This window comes from Ranitomeya imitator, chromosome 9 (assembly GCF_032444005.1).
Source record: "Ranitomeya imitator isolate aRanImi1 chromosome 9, aRanImi1.pri, whole genome shotgun sequence".
Taxonomy (NCBI): domain Eukaryota; kingdom Metazoa; phylum Chordata; class Amphibia; order Anura; family Dendrobatidae; genus Ranitomeya; species Ranitomeya imitator.
Window position 1 is genome coordinate 118,157,686 of NC_091290.1, and position 13,058 is coordinate 118,170,743.

At 45.4% G+C, this 13,058-nt stretch overlaps 1 protein-coding gene across 2 annotated transcripts in view; it reads left to right on the forward strand.

The window, feature by feature from the left end:
- CENPT (centromere protein T) overlaps nucleotides 1-13,058 on the forward strand; it is a 146,874-nt gene that overhangs the window by 115,358 nt on the left and 18,458 nt on the right. For both annotated transcript variants that reach the window (XM_069738602.1, XM_069738601.1), the window contains exons 9-10: nucleotides 9,260-11,197; nucleotides 11,802-11,883. In XM_069738602.1, coding sequence (XP_069594703.1) covers nucleotides 9,260-11,197; nucleotides 11,802-11,883 — 2,020 coding nt within the window. The remainder of the gene's footprint in view (nucleotides 1-9,259; nucleotides 11,198-11,801; nucleotides 11,884-13,058) is intronic.

Here is a 13,058-nt window from a genome sequence, read left to right on the forward strand (position 1 = left end):
TTATATTTTTCATGAGCTGCCTGAAACCTAGGCATGACATAATTCTGAGGTTACACTACTAACATTAGTAGTGTGGAATATGCAAATAAAAGGGTATGTATTTTTATGTTTACTGTATGTAAACCATGTCTCATATCATGTCGGGTTTGTGAAGGAGAAAGAAAAAGCCGGTAATTGAATTACTGGCTTTGAAGCTATCTAGCGCTGCTATATATATATATATATATATATATATATATATATATATATATATATATATATATATATATATATATATATATATATATATATATATATATATATATATATATATATATATATATATATATCCTATATGTATATATCTACTCTAATCTAACCTGTTAGTGTGATTTTACTGTACACCGCGCAGAATTGCCGGCTTTTCAAAGGACACGTGTGCGTAAAAATCGAACAGCACTTGCATGGTGTGAGTGCTGTGTGTGTTTTTTTTTTTTCTTTTTCTCGCACCCATTGACTTGCATTGGCGAGTCTCGTCCAAGAATCGCAGCATGCTGCGATTTTTTTTTTTTTTTTTACTTTTTTTTTCAGTCCGATTTCGCAAATGGAATGTCACCTATTGAATAACATTGGTCCAAGTGCAATCCGATTTTTTTTTTTTTTTTTTAATCTGATTGCACTCGTCCGTTTTCCTCGCAAGTGGTAAGGGGCCCTTAGGGTGGTGCTGGCTTTCTGATGATCAGGGGAGATTTCGATCGCGCCTGTCCAATTTCAGACTGCCGAAGTCTTAACAAAAACCTTAGTCATCCACTAAACCTGTGCATCATACGCTGCAGCCAATCAACCAATTTTTTTTTTTTTTTTTTTAGAATGTATTTGTAATGGAGGGAAGCAATTCAGCTACTTGTAATTTTTATTTCCTTTCTTTCTTCATTGGGGGACACAGGTAACCATGGGTGTATGCTACTGTCAGTAGGAGGCTGACACTATGCAAATAAAGAAAAATAACTCCTCCCCGGCAGTATACACCCTCTGACGGGCACCTCGGTTTTTGCTTAGTGTCTGTAGGAGGCGGACCTGGATCTAACATCAGATCCGCATTTATTTTTCAGGGATTGTGTGTGTTTATTAATCTCTTTTTCCCTTTCGTTTCAGATACACTTCTGGGGGTTACAGGGTACAGTTCTTCTCACCCCGATTCCCCGCATTAAAGGGAAGGTGCCACCAGTTTTCTTGTATTTTGTTTTTTTGTGAAATTAAGCTTAAAATAGTAATTAAGATGTATTAATGCAATGTTTGCACTGTTTGCAAACATTTCTATATGAAAAATATTATATATTTTTCTACAAATATACATATTTACCACTAGGGGGAGCATTTTCCGTTTTAGACGTCAAGCAGCTATAGTGAGATTTAGCAGTAGTGTTGAGCATTCCGATACCACAAGTATTGGGTATCGGCCGATACTTGCGGTATCGGAATTCCGATACCGAGTTCCGATACTTTTGTGGTATCGGGAATCGGTATCGGATCCATATTAATGTGTAAAATAAAGAATTAAGATAAAAAATATTGATATACTTACCTCTCCGGAGGCCCCTGGACATCACCGCTGGTAACCGGCAGCCTTCTTTGTTTAAAATGAGCGCGTTTAGGACCTGAGAATGACGTCACGGCTTCTGATTGGTCACGTGGCGGTCACATGAGCGGCACGCGACCAATCAGAAGCCGCGACGTCATTCTCAGGTCCTAAACGCGCTCATTTTAAGCAAAGAAGGCTGCCGGTTACCAGCGGTGATGTCCAGGGGCCTCCGGAGAGGTAATTATATCAATATTTTTTATTTTAATTCTTTATTTTACACATTAATATGGATCCCAGGGCCTGAAGGAGAGTTTCCTCTCCTTCAGACCCTGGGAACCATCAGGATACCTTCCGATACTTGGTGTCCCATTGACTTGTATTGGTATCGGGTATCGGTATCGGCGATATCCGATACTTTTCGGGTATCGGCCGGTACTATCCGATACCGATACTTTCAAGTATCGGACGGTATCGCTCAACACTATTTAGCAGCTCTGCCCCAGGGATATTAAACCACCCAAAAGGGGAGGGAAATGGTGATGTCAGCAGTTACTGCCCCAACAGTAATAATGAAGAGCAGCATCACTGGGCAGCACCATTTTGTGTGTGACTGCCCTGTGATCTGCTATCACCAGCAGTTACTGCATCAGAGGCACAGCTTGTTTACAGAGGAGCAGAACACAGTGGACTCAGCAGCATTTTTTTGTGAATAACATTCTTGCCATCCCCCTTCCCCCACCTTAATTCCTGTCCTGTCAGCTGCCTTCCCTGCTCTCTCTCTCCAGGTGTCACCTCACTCTCTGCAGGCTGTGAGTGCAGCTTACAGGAGATCACAGGGACTGTGTGTGAGGGGGAGGGGGAGACACAGCAGGAGAAGCACACAGGGCAGCCTGTGAGGAGCAGAGGATGTCTGCCTGCTTGGAGTACAAAGGATCAGTGAGGGCTTCTTCTGTCCTGCCATAGAGAGCACAGGGCTATAATAAAATGGCAGCTAGTCACACCTACAGCAGTGAGTTGTGCAGCCCACAGAGGCGTGCCCAGCTCACTGCTAATGCTGCTGCAATGTTACAGATAGGGTCAGCGCAGGTCTATTATCTCCTATGTCCATGGGGTGCCGTAATCTGACACTGATAGTGACGTGCTACTGCTGCAAAACCAAGATGTCAGCCCCCAGTGCATTCTTTAAACTCCTATAACACATGAAATCTGTTTCACATGCATTTCAAACTTGCTTATAGCAGCAAGTTATGCTACATTACAGTGATTAACCCCTTCATGACCCAGCCTATTTTGACCTTAAAGACCTTGCCGTTTTTTGCAATTCTGACCAGTGTCCCTTTATGAGGTAATAACTCAGGAATGCTTCAACGGATCCTAGCGGTTCTGAGATTGTTTTTTTGTGACATATTGGGCTTCATGTTAGTGGTAAATTTAGGTCAGTAAATTCTGCATTTATTTGTGATAAAAACGGAAATTTGGCGAAAATTTTGAAAATTTCGCAATTTTCACATTTTGAATTTTTATTCTGTTAAACCAGAGAGGTATGTGACACAAAATAGTTAATAAATAACATTTCCCACATGTTTATTTTACATCAGCACAATTTTGGAAACAAAATTTTTTTTTGTTAGGAAGTTATAAGGGTTAAAATTTGACCAGCGATTTGTCATTTTTACAACGAAATTTACAAAACCATTTTTTTTAGGGACCACCTCACATTTGAAGTCAGTTTGAGGGGTCTATATGGCTGAAAATACCCAAAAGTGACAACATTCTAAAAACTGCACCCGTCAAGGTGCACAAAACCACATTCAAGAAGTTTATTAACCCTTCAGGTGCTTCACAGCAGCAGAAGCAACATGGAAGGAAAAAATGAACATTTAACTTTTTAGTCACAAAAATTATCTTTTAGCAACAATTTTTTTATTTTCCCAATGGTAAAAGGAGAAACTGAACCACGAAAGTTGTTGTCCAATTTGTCCTGAGTACGCTGATACCTCATATGTGGGGGTAAACCACTGTTTGGGTGCACAGCAGGGCTTGGAAGGGAAGGAGCGCCATTTGACTTTTTGAATGAAAAATTGGCTCCACTCTTTAGCGGACACCATGTCACGTTTGGAGAGCCCCCGTGTGCCTAAAAATTGGAGCTCCCCCACAAGTGACCCCATTTTGGAAACTAGACGCCCCAAGGAACTTATCTAGATGCATAGTGAGCACTTTTAACCCCCAGGTGCTCCACAAATTGATCCGTAAAAATGAAAAAGTACTTTTTTTTCACAAAAAAAATTCTTTTAGCCTCAATTTTTTCATTTTCACATGGGCAACAGGATAAAATGGATCCTAAAATGTGTTGGGCAATTTCTCCTGAGTACACCAATACCTCACATGTGGGGGTAAACCACTGTCTGGGCACATGGTGAGGCTCGGAAGGGAAGGAGCGCCATTTGACTTTTTGAATGAAAAATTATTTCCATCGTTAGCGGACACCATGTCGCGTTTGGATAGCTCCTGTGTGCCTAAACATTGGCGCTCCCCCACAAGTGACCCCATTTTGGAAACTAGACCCCCCAAGGAACTTATTTAGATGCCTAGTGAGCACTTTAAACCCTCAGGTGCTTCACAAATTGATCTGTAAAAATGAAAAAGTACTTTTTTTTCACAAAAAAATTCTTTTCGCCTCAATTTTTTCATTTTCACATGGGCAGTAGGATAAAATGGATCATAAAATTTGTTGGGCAATTTCTCCCGAGTACGCCGATACCTCATATGTGGGGGTAAACCACTGTTTGGGCACTCGGCAGGGCTCGGAAGGGAAGGCGCGCCATTTGACTTTTTGAATGGAAAATTAGCTCCAATTGTTAGCGGACACCATGTCGCGTTTGGAGAGCCCCTGTGTGCCTAAACATTGGAGCTCCCCCACAAGTGACCCCATTTTGGAAACTAGACCCCCCAAGGAACTTATCTAGATGCATATTGAGCACTTTAAACCCCCAGGTGCTTCACAGAAGCTTATAACGCAGAGCCATGAAAATAAAAAATAATTTTTCTTTCCTCAAAAATGATTTTTTAGCCTAGAATTTCCTATTTTGCCAAGGATAATAGGATAAATTGGACCCCAAATATTGTTGTCCAGTTTGTCCTGAGTACGCTGATACCCCATATGTGGGGGTAAACCACTGTTTGGGCGCACGGCAGGGCTCGGAAGGGATGGCACGCCATTTGGCTTTTTAAATGGAAAATTAGCTCCAATCATTAGCGGACACCATGTCACGTTTGGAGAGCCCCTGTGTGCCTAAACATTGGAGATCCCCCAGACATGACCCCATTTTGGAAACTAGACCCCCAAAGGAACTAATCTAGATGTGTGGTGAGGACTTTGAACCCCCAAGTGCTTCACAGAAGTTTATAACGCAGAGCCGTGAAAATAATAAATACGTTTTCTTTCCTCAAAAATAATTATTTAGCCCAGAATTTTTTAATTTTCCCAAGGGTAACAGGAGAAATTTGACCCCAAAAGTTGTTGTCCAGTTTCTCCTGAGTACGCTGATACCCCATATGTGGGGGTAAATCACTGTTTGGGCACATGCCGGGGCTCGGAAGTGAAGTAGTGACGTTTTGAAATGCAGACTTTGATGGAATGCTCTGTGGGCGTCACGTTGCGTTTGCAGAGCCCCTGATGTGGCTTAACAGTAGAAACCCCCCACAAGTGACCCCATTTTGGAAACTAGACCCCCAAAGGAACTTATCTAGATGTGTGGTGAGCACTTTGAACCCCCAAGTGCTTCATAGAAGTTTATAATGCAGAGCCGTGAAAATAATAAATACGTTTTCTTTCCTCAAAAATAATTATTTAGCCCAGAATTTTTTATTTTCCCAAGGGTTACAGGAGAAATTGGACCCCAAAAGTTGTTGTCCAGTTTCTCCTGAGTACGCTGATACCCCATGTGTGGGGGTAAACCACTGTTTGGGCACACGTCGGGGCTCAGAAGGGAAGTAGTGACTTTTGAAATGCAGACTTTGATGGAATGGTCTGTGGGCGTCACATTGCGTTTGCAGAGCCCCTGGTGTGCCTAAACAGTAGAAACCCCCCACAAGTAACCCCATTTTAGAAACTAGACCCCCCCAAGGAACTTATCTAGATATGTGGTGAGCACTTTGAACCCCCAAGTGCTTCACAGACGTTTACAACGCAGAGCCGTGAAAATAAAAAATCATTTTTCTTTCCTCAAAAATGATGTTTTAGCAAGCATTTTTTTAGATTCACAAGGGTAACAGGAGAAATTGGACCCCAGTAATTGTTGCGCAGTTTGTCCTGAGTATGCTGATACCCCATATGTGGGGGTAAACCACTGTTTGGGCACACGTCGGGGCTCGGAAGTGAGGGAGCACCATTTGACTTTTTGAATACGAGATTGGCTGGAATCAATGGTGGTGCCATGTTGCGTTTGGAGACCCCTGATGTGCCTGAACAGTGGTAACCCCTCAATTCTACCTCCAACACTAACCCCCCCACACCCCTAACCCTAATCCCAACACACCCCTAACCCTAATCACAACCCTAACCACAACCCTAATTCCAACCCTAGCCCTAAGGCTATGTGCCCACGTTGCGGATTCGTGTGAGATATTTCCGCACCATTTTTGAAAAATCCGCGAGTAAAAGGCACTGTGTTTTACCTGCGGATTTCCAGTGTTTTTTGTGCGGGTTTCACCTGCGGATTCCTATTGAGGAACAGGTGTAAAACGCTGCGGAATCCGCACAAAGAATTGACATGCTGCGGAAAATACAACGCAGCGTTTCCGCGCGGTATTTTCCGCACCATGGGCACAGCGGATTTGGTTTTTCATATGTTTACATGGTACTGTAAACCTGATGGAACACTGCTGCGAATCCGCAGCCAAATCCGCACCGTGTGCACATAGCCTAATTCTAAAGGTATGTGCACACGCTGCGGATCCGCAGCAGTTTCCCATGAGTTTACAGTTCAATGTAAACCTACGGGAAACAAAAATCGCTGTGCACATGCTGCGGAAAAACTGCACGGAAACGCAGCGGTTTACATTCCGCAGCATGTCACTTTTTTGTGCGGATTCCGCAGCAGTTTTACAACTGCTCCAATAGAAAATCGCAATTGTAAAACCGCAGTGAAATGCGCAGAAAAAAACGCGGTAAATCCGCCATAAATCCGCAGCGGAAAAATCCGCAGAGGACCAGAATACGTGTGCACATACCGAAGCCCTAACCCTACCCCTACCCCTAACCCTATTCTAACATTAGTGGAAAAAAAAAAATTTCTTTATTTTCTTTATTGTCCCTACCTATGGGGGTGACAAAGGGGGGGGGGGGTCATTTATTATTTTTTTTATTTTGATCACTGAGATAGATTATCTCAGTGATCAAAATGCACTTTGGAACGAAACTGCCGGCCGGCAGATTCGGCGGGCGCATTGCGCATGCGCCCGCCATTTTGGAAGATGGCGGCGCCCAGGGAGAAGACGGACGGGACCCCGGCAGGATCGGTAAGTATGATAGGGTGGGGGGAGCCACGGGGGGGGGGGGGGAATCTGAGTGCGGCAGGCGTGGAACGGAGCACGGGGGGCGTGGAACGGAGCACGGGAGGGGTGCAACGGAGCACGGGGGGGGGGGTGGATCGGAGTGCAGGGGGGGTGATTGGAGCACGAGGGGGTGATTGGAGCACGGGGGGAGCGGACAAGAGCACGGGGGGGAGCGGAGCACTGGACGAAGGGGAGCCGGAGCAGTGTACCGGCCAGATCGGGGGGCTGGGGGGGCGATCGGTGGGGTGGGGGCACATTAGTATTTCCAGCCATGGCCGATGATATTTCAGCATCGGCCATGGCTGGATTGTAATATTTCACCAGTTATAATAGGTGAAATATTACAAATCGCTCTGATTGGCAGTTTCACTTTCAACAGCCAATCAGAGCGATCGTAGCCACGAGGGGGTGAAGCCACCCCCCCCTGGGCTAAACTACCACTCCCCCTGTCCCTGCAGATCGGGTGAAATGGGAGTTAACCCTTTCACCCGATCTGCAGGGACGCGATCTTTCCACGACGCCACATAGGCGTCATGGGTCGGATTGGCACCGACTTTCATGACGCAGCGTATGCGTCATGGGTCGGGAAGGGGTTAATGACCTACAAACGCGGTACCTTCCCTTTAAGCGACCGAGAGAGCAGTGCGGTATCACCCACACCGCACCCTCTCGGATCCGCTGGGCAGGACTTTGTTTCATGTCACCCTGGGGTGTTCATGTCTACTTTCGGTGGCCAGTCCTTGCCTTTTTTCCCCTGTCATCCCTCTCCTCAGAGTGGGCTGAGAGGAAGACTGTGGTCACCTGCGGTGACCTCCCCCATTTTAAGGGGTTGATGCCATCTTCTGCGCCTGTTGATATAGCGCGGAAAGGAGGACCACATCTCCCAGGACCCTTTCTGCCATCAAGGGATCCTGATGCGATCCTTATCTTCAGGTAGGAAGATCTTCAAGCAACAGCAGCCCCTGTCCCTGCATCATCGCAATACAAACCATGATAAGCATGCAGGGGCACTTAACTTTATTATCCAGCAGCAATCGCCGCTGCACGGGCGCTCCGTTACCGGGCTAGGGGATTCGGGGGACCATCGGGCGCTTTTTTTTAAATTTAAATCTCGATCCTCTTTCCTCGCAGCGCGCTTTTCCACCATATTCCCTTCCGGCAAGTCTCTGCCCCGGGAGGCCACGCCCCTTCTTCCTCGTTCCCAGCGCTGGACACACCTCGCTTGCAGCCCTGCGCTGGTATTGGCTGCGCTCCGGCGGGCCACACCTCCCTTTTCCCTGCCGGTCTATCGGGCGCTTGGTTTCTATTCAGCCGGCCACGCCCCACTGTATTGGCCAACGTGCCGTTGTTGTGGTTTGATACATAGGTTGAGTTGTTTATACTTGTTCCTACTACTGCTTTTTCACCAACTGAGTTGCCTGGTGCCTGTCGGAAGGTGTATACTGCCGGGGAGGAGTTACTTCTTTATTTGCATAGTGTCAGCCTCCTAGTGACAGCAGCATACATCCATGGTTACCTGTGTCCCCCAATGAAAGCTCCAAGAAAGAGATTTTACGGTAAGAACCAAAAATCCCTCTTTTTGGCATGGCGTTCATATGGTGACTTATCATGACCGCTTAATTTCAGCAGAGTATAAGGTTCAGAGCCCACATCATCCCTGTGCCGTGTAGGAACTGCTTCCATTTTGTAACAGCGCCCTAAGCATTTAATGCATCACCTTCCCCTAAAAACTGTTTCCTTGATTGTTTGTGGCCTATATTTCTAAAGTTGTATTTATTAGTCTGCTATAATCTTGTTTACAAATGAAGGATTACAGGGGTTGTTTGGGATTTGTACATTGATGACCTATGCTGTGGATAGGTCATCAGTGGGGGTGTGACAGCTGGGACCCCCGCAGATCAACTATTCCCAGTGGAAGTGCTTAGTTGCAGAGCTGTACAGCTCGGTCAATTTTACAGTGGTCGGGCACTGCACATCTGGCCCCTTTTGATACAGGGTTGGATGTACAGTACTCAACTGTGGCCAAAGATGGAGGGAAGGATTTATTGGGGTAAAGTCTGCTGACCGCTTCCATTCATATGTGCACAGCAAATACTTTCCATGCTTTCGTTTAACATCCTACTGACATCACTGTTCCCTCAGGATCCCAAGAATGCTTCATTCCACCTGCTATGGAGGACAGATCTGAAACTTCATCCAATAATCTAGCGCTAATGAGCACAGAATTGCACTCTCCGTCGTTGAGGAAGGACGTAAACACACCTACGTCTGAAAACAGAAAACAAAGACGAGCAAGCAAACTCTTTCTTTCTTCCCGGGATGAGATAAAAGAAGCCAGCGGTGAACTATCGGAGAGAGGAACTAGAAAGCTAAAGGCAAATGATCGCTCTACAGAAGAAAATGTGATTAAACAGTTCAGAGGAGACCAAAGCAAGGTTATTGAGGACAGTGATGGAGGGGAAGATAGTGAGGATAACATTGTCCATGTCTCAGATCAAGCTGTGGATAACAGTAGTAAAGATGGAGCTGATGTCGTCCATGGCTCAAGTGAAATTGGGGATGACAGTAGTGATGATGGAGCTGATGATGTCCATGGCTCAAGTGAAGTTGAAAATGACAATGGTGAAGATAATGCTGATGATGGCCATGCTGCAGGTGAAGATGAAGCTGATGTTGTCCATGGCTCAAAAGAAGTTACTGATGATGATGGTGAAGATGAAGCTGATGATGGCTATGCTGCAGGTAAAGATGATGTTGTCCATGCCTCAGGAGAAATTACTGATGACAGCAGTGAAGATGAAGCTGATGTTGTCCATGGCTCAGGAGAAGTTACTGATGATAGTGAAGATGAAGCTGATGATGGCAATGCTGCAGGTAAAGATGATGTTGTCCATGCCTCAGGAGAAAATACTGATGACAGCAGTGAAGATGAAGCTGATGATGCCCATGCTGCAGGTGAAGATGGTGCTGATGTTGTCCATGGCTCAGGAGAAGTTACTGATGATGATGTTAGTGAAGTTGAAGCTGATGATGGCTATGCTGCAGGTAAAGATGATGTTGTCCATGCCTCAGGAGAAATTACTGATGACAGCAGTGAAGATGAAGCTGATGATGCCCATGCTGCAGGTGAAGATGGAGCCGATGTTGTCCGTGGCTCAGGTGAAGTTATGGATGACAGCAGTGAAGATGAAGCTGATGATGCCCATGCTGCAGGTGAAGATGGAGCCGATGTTGTCCGTGGCTCAGGTGAAGTTATGGATGACAGTAGTGAAGATGAAGCTGATGATGCCCATGCTGCAGGTGAAGATGGTGCTGATGTTGTCCATGGCTCAGGAGAAGTTACTGATGATAGTGAAGTTGAAGCTGATGATGGCTATGCTGCAGGTAAAGATGATGTTGTCCATGCCTCAGGAGAAATTACTGATGACAGCAGTGAAGATGAAGCTGATGATGCCCATGCTGCAGGTAAAGATGATGTTGTCCATGCCTCAGGAGAAATTACTGATGACAGCAGTGAAGATGAAGCTGATGATGCCCATGCTGCAGGTGAAGATGGTGCTGTTGTTGTCCATGGCTCAGGAGAAATTACTGATGACAGCAGTGAAGATGAAGCTGATGATGCCCATGCTGCAGGTGAAGATGGTGCTGTTGTTGTCCATGGCTCAGGAGAAATTACTGATGACAGCAGTGAAGATGAAGCTGATGATGCCCATGCTGCAGGTGAATATGGAGCTGGTGTTGTCCATGGCTCAGGTGAGGATGACAGTGATGAAGATGACATTGATGAAGCTGATGATGTCCGTGTTGAAGCCAAAGTTGCTGATGACCTTCCAGATGATGAAAGTAACATGCAACCAAATAAATCAAGTGTGACACACAGTAATAGAAAGTCAGCAGGCATCGCTGATTATTCACACCCGGAGCAGCGTACAAGGCTTAGTTCGAAGTTGAGTTACGGAAATAATATGAAGACGGCAGACTCCATTCATCTGCAAAGTGTATCTGTATCAAGATCAGAGCAAGGTTCTGAACTATTAGAAACCACTGGCGATGAAAGCTTGGATCTTGCCATGTTTCGGGGTAGGATTATGTTTTATATGATGTTCTTTTGGGTGAATGTAGTTTTAGGTTTATGTTGCTACACCACTTACAGTAGTGTAACAGAGGAGCCTGTGATCCGAAACTAATGCTCACTAGTTTTCAACGGGGAGAGGGGAATAAGCTGCTGCTAGGCACCACCGACAGCAGCTTCTCTCCCAAAGGAACATGTGTGCTTATACTTACCAAGCCCCACCTTCTGATGTGGCGCCGTCCTGTTCTCTTCTGCACCCCGTGATCTCATATCAGGCTAGTTGGATCTCACTGCTTCTGTGTAGGGCGAGGGTTGCTTTCTCATTCCAAGGCACAGAACCCATGATAGGATTACATTGTGAAGTGACTTCTGTAGGATCTGGCTAGCCAGATACGTGGACACGTGGTGCAGGAGAAGCGGTGCTCGTGTTGTGTGCACTATAGCTATTTCAAAGGGGCTAAAAGATCATCACCTTCTTGGGAGTGCTTCTTAGTACTGTGATAAAATAGCATCTACACCTACCTTCATGTCTGGGTGCAAGCACGAAGCTTTAGGGCTTTTTTTTTTTTTTTTGAATTCTAATTATTAATAAACTTTTTTTTTTTTTAACAGAGATTAAAAAAGTAGAAAGTAACCAGCTGGTTCTTGAGGAATTGCCAGAACCTCCACCTTACCTTAAATCTGTTCACTCTGCGTAAGTACACATCATATCTCTAGATTCCCATAGAGGGATAAAGATTTCTTTATCGCCTCTCATTGGGGGACACAGGAACCATGGGGTGTATGCTGCTGCCACTAGGAGGCTGACACTATGCAAATAAAAAAGTTAGCTCCTCCTCTGCAGTGTACACCCCACCGACTGGCAGAATCAGCTGTGGAGGATATCCACTAATAAAACATAACTTTTAATATTAAATGCTAAAAACTGCACATCCAACAGGACACAAACGAAAAAAACATACAAAGTGCTCAGGTGAACCAGTGCTCAATAAAAAAGAATGGTTGGATCTCACCCAAGCTGCCGGACACTGTATACTTCCGTACGACACAGTAGAGATCCAATTAGATGAGGAGGGGCAGGGCTGAAGTAGTATGTCTACCCTGTAACCCCTCTGTAACTCCTGTCCTGACAAGGACAGGCCCCAAATGGACCTTGCTCTGGTACTCTACCAGAGACTGTGGACACAGACGGTCCTCTCCAGCGTGGGTTACCTAGCCACTGCAGGCCCCACAATTTAGACGGACTTACATCTCTGTGCCCGTTGGCACTTTTTTCCATATGACTCCCCTGATGATTCTCCATGACCGGAGTTGAAACGCGTAGGGAGGAAGATTCTACGTTTCAAGAGGTTTTGGGACTCTGCCTTTACACATATTGGGTGGGTTGGTCCCTTAGAGCAAGGTCCATTTGGGGCCTGTCCTTGTCAGGACAGGAGTTACAGAGGGGTTACAGGGTAGACATACTACTTCAGCCCTGCCCCTCCTCATCTAATTGGATCTCTACTGTGTCGTACGGAAGTATACAGTGTCCGGCAGCTTGGGTGAGATCCAACCATTCTTTTTTATTGAGCACTGGTTCACCTGAGCACTTTGTATGTTTTTTTCGTTTGTGTCCTGTTGGATGTGCAGTTTTTAGCATTTAATATTAAAAGTTATGTTTTATTAGTGGATATCCTCCACAGCTGATTCTGTCTTGAGCCAGGGGGTATATATATGGTGTGTTTTTTGCACACTATTGCTTTTTCTCCCACCGACTGGCATTATACTCTTCAGTTTAGCTTAGTGTCAGTAGGAGGTGGACACGGGTCTTTCATTAGACCCTTATCTACCTCAATGTGCGTCGTTTCCTTTACAGGTTTTTTCCGGATG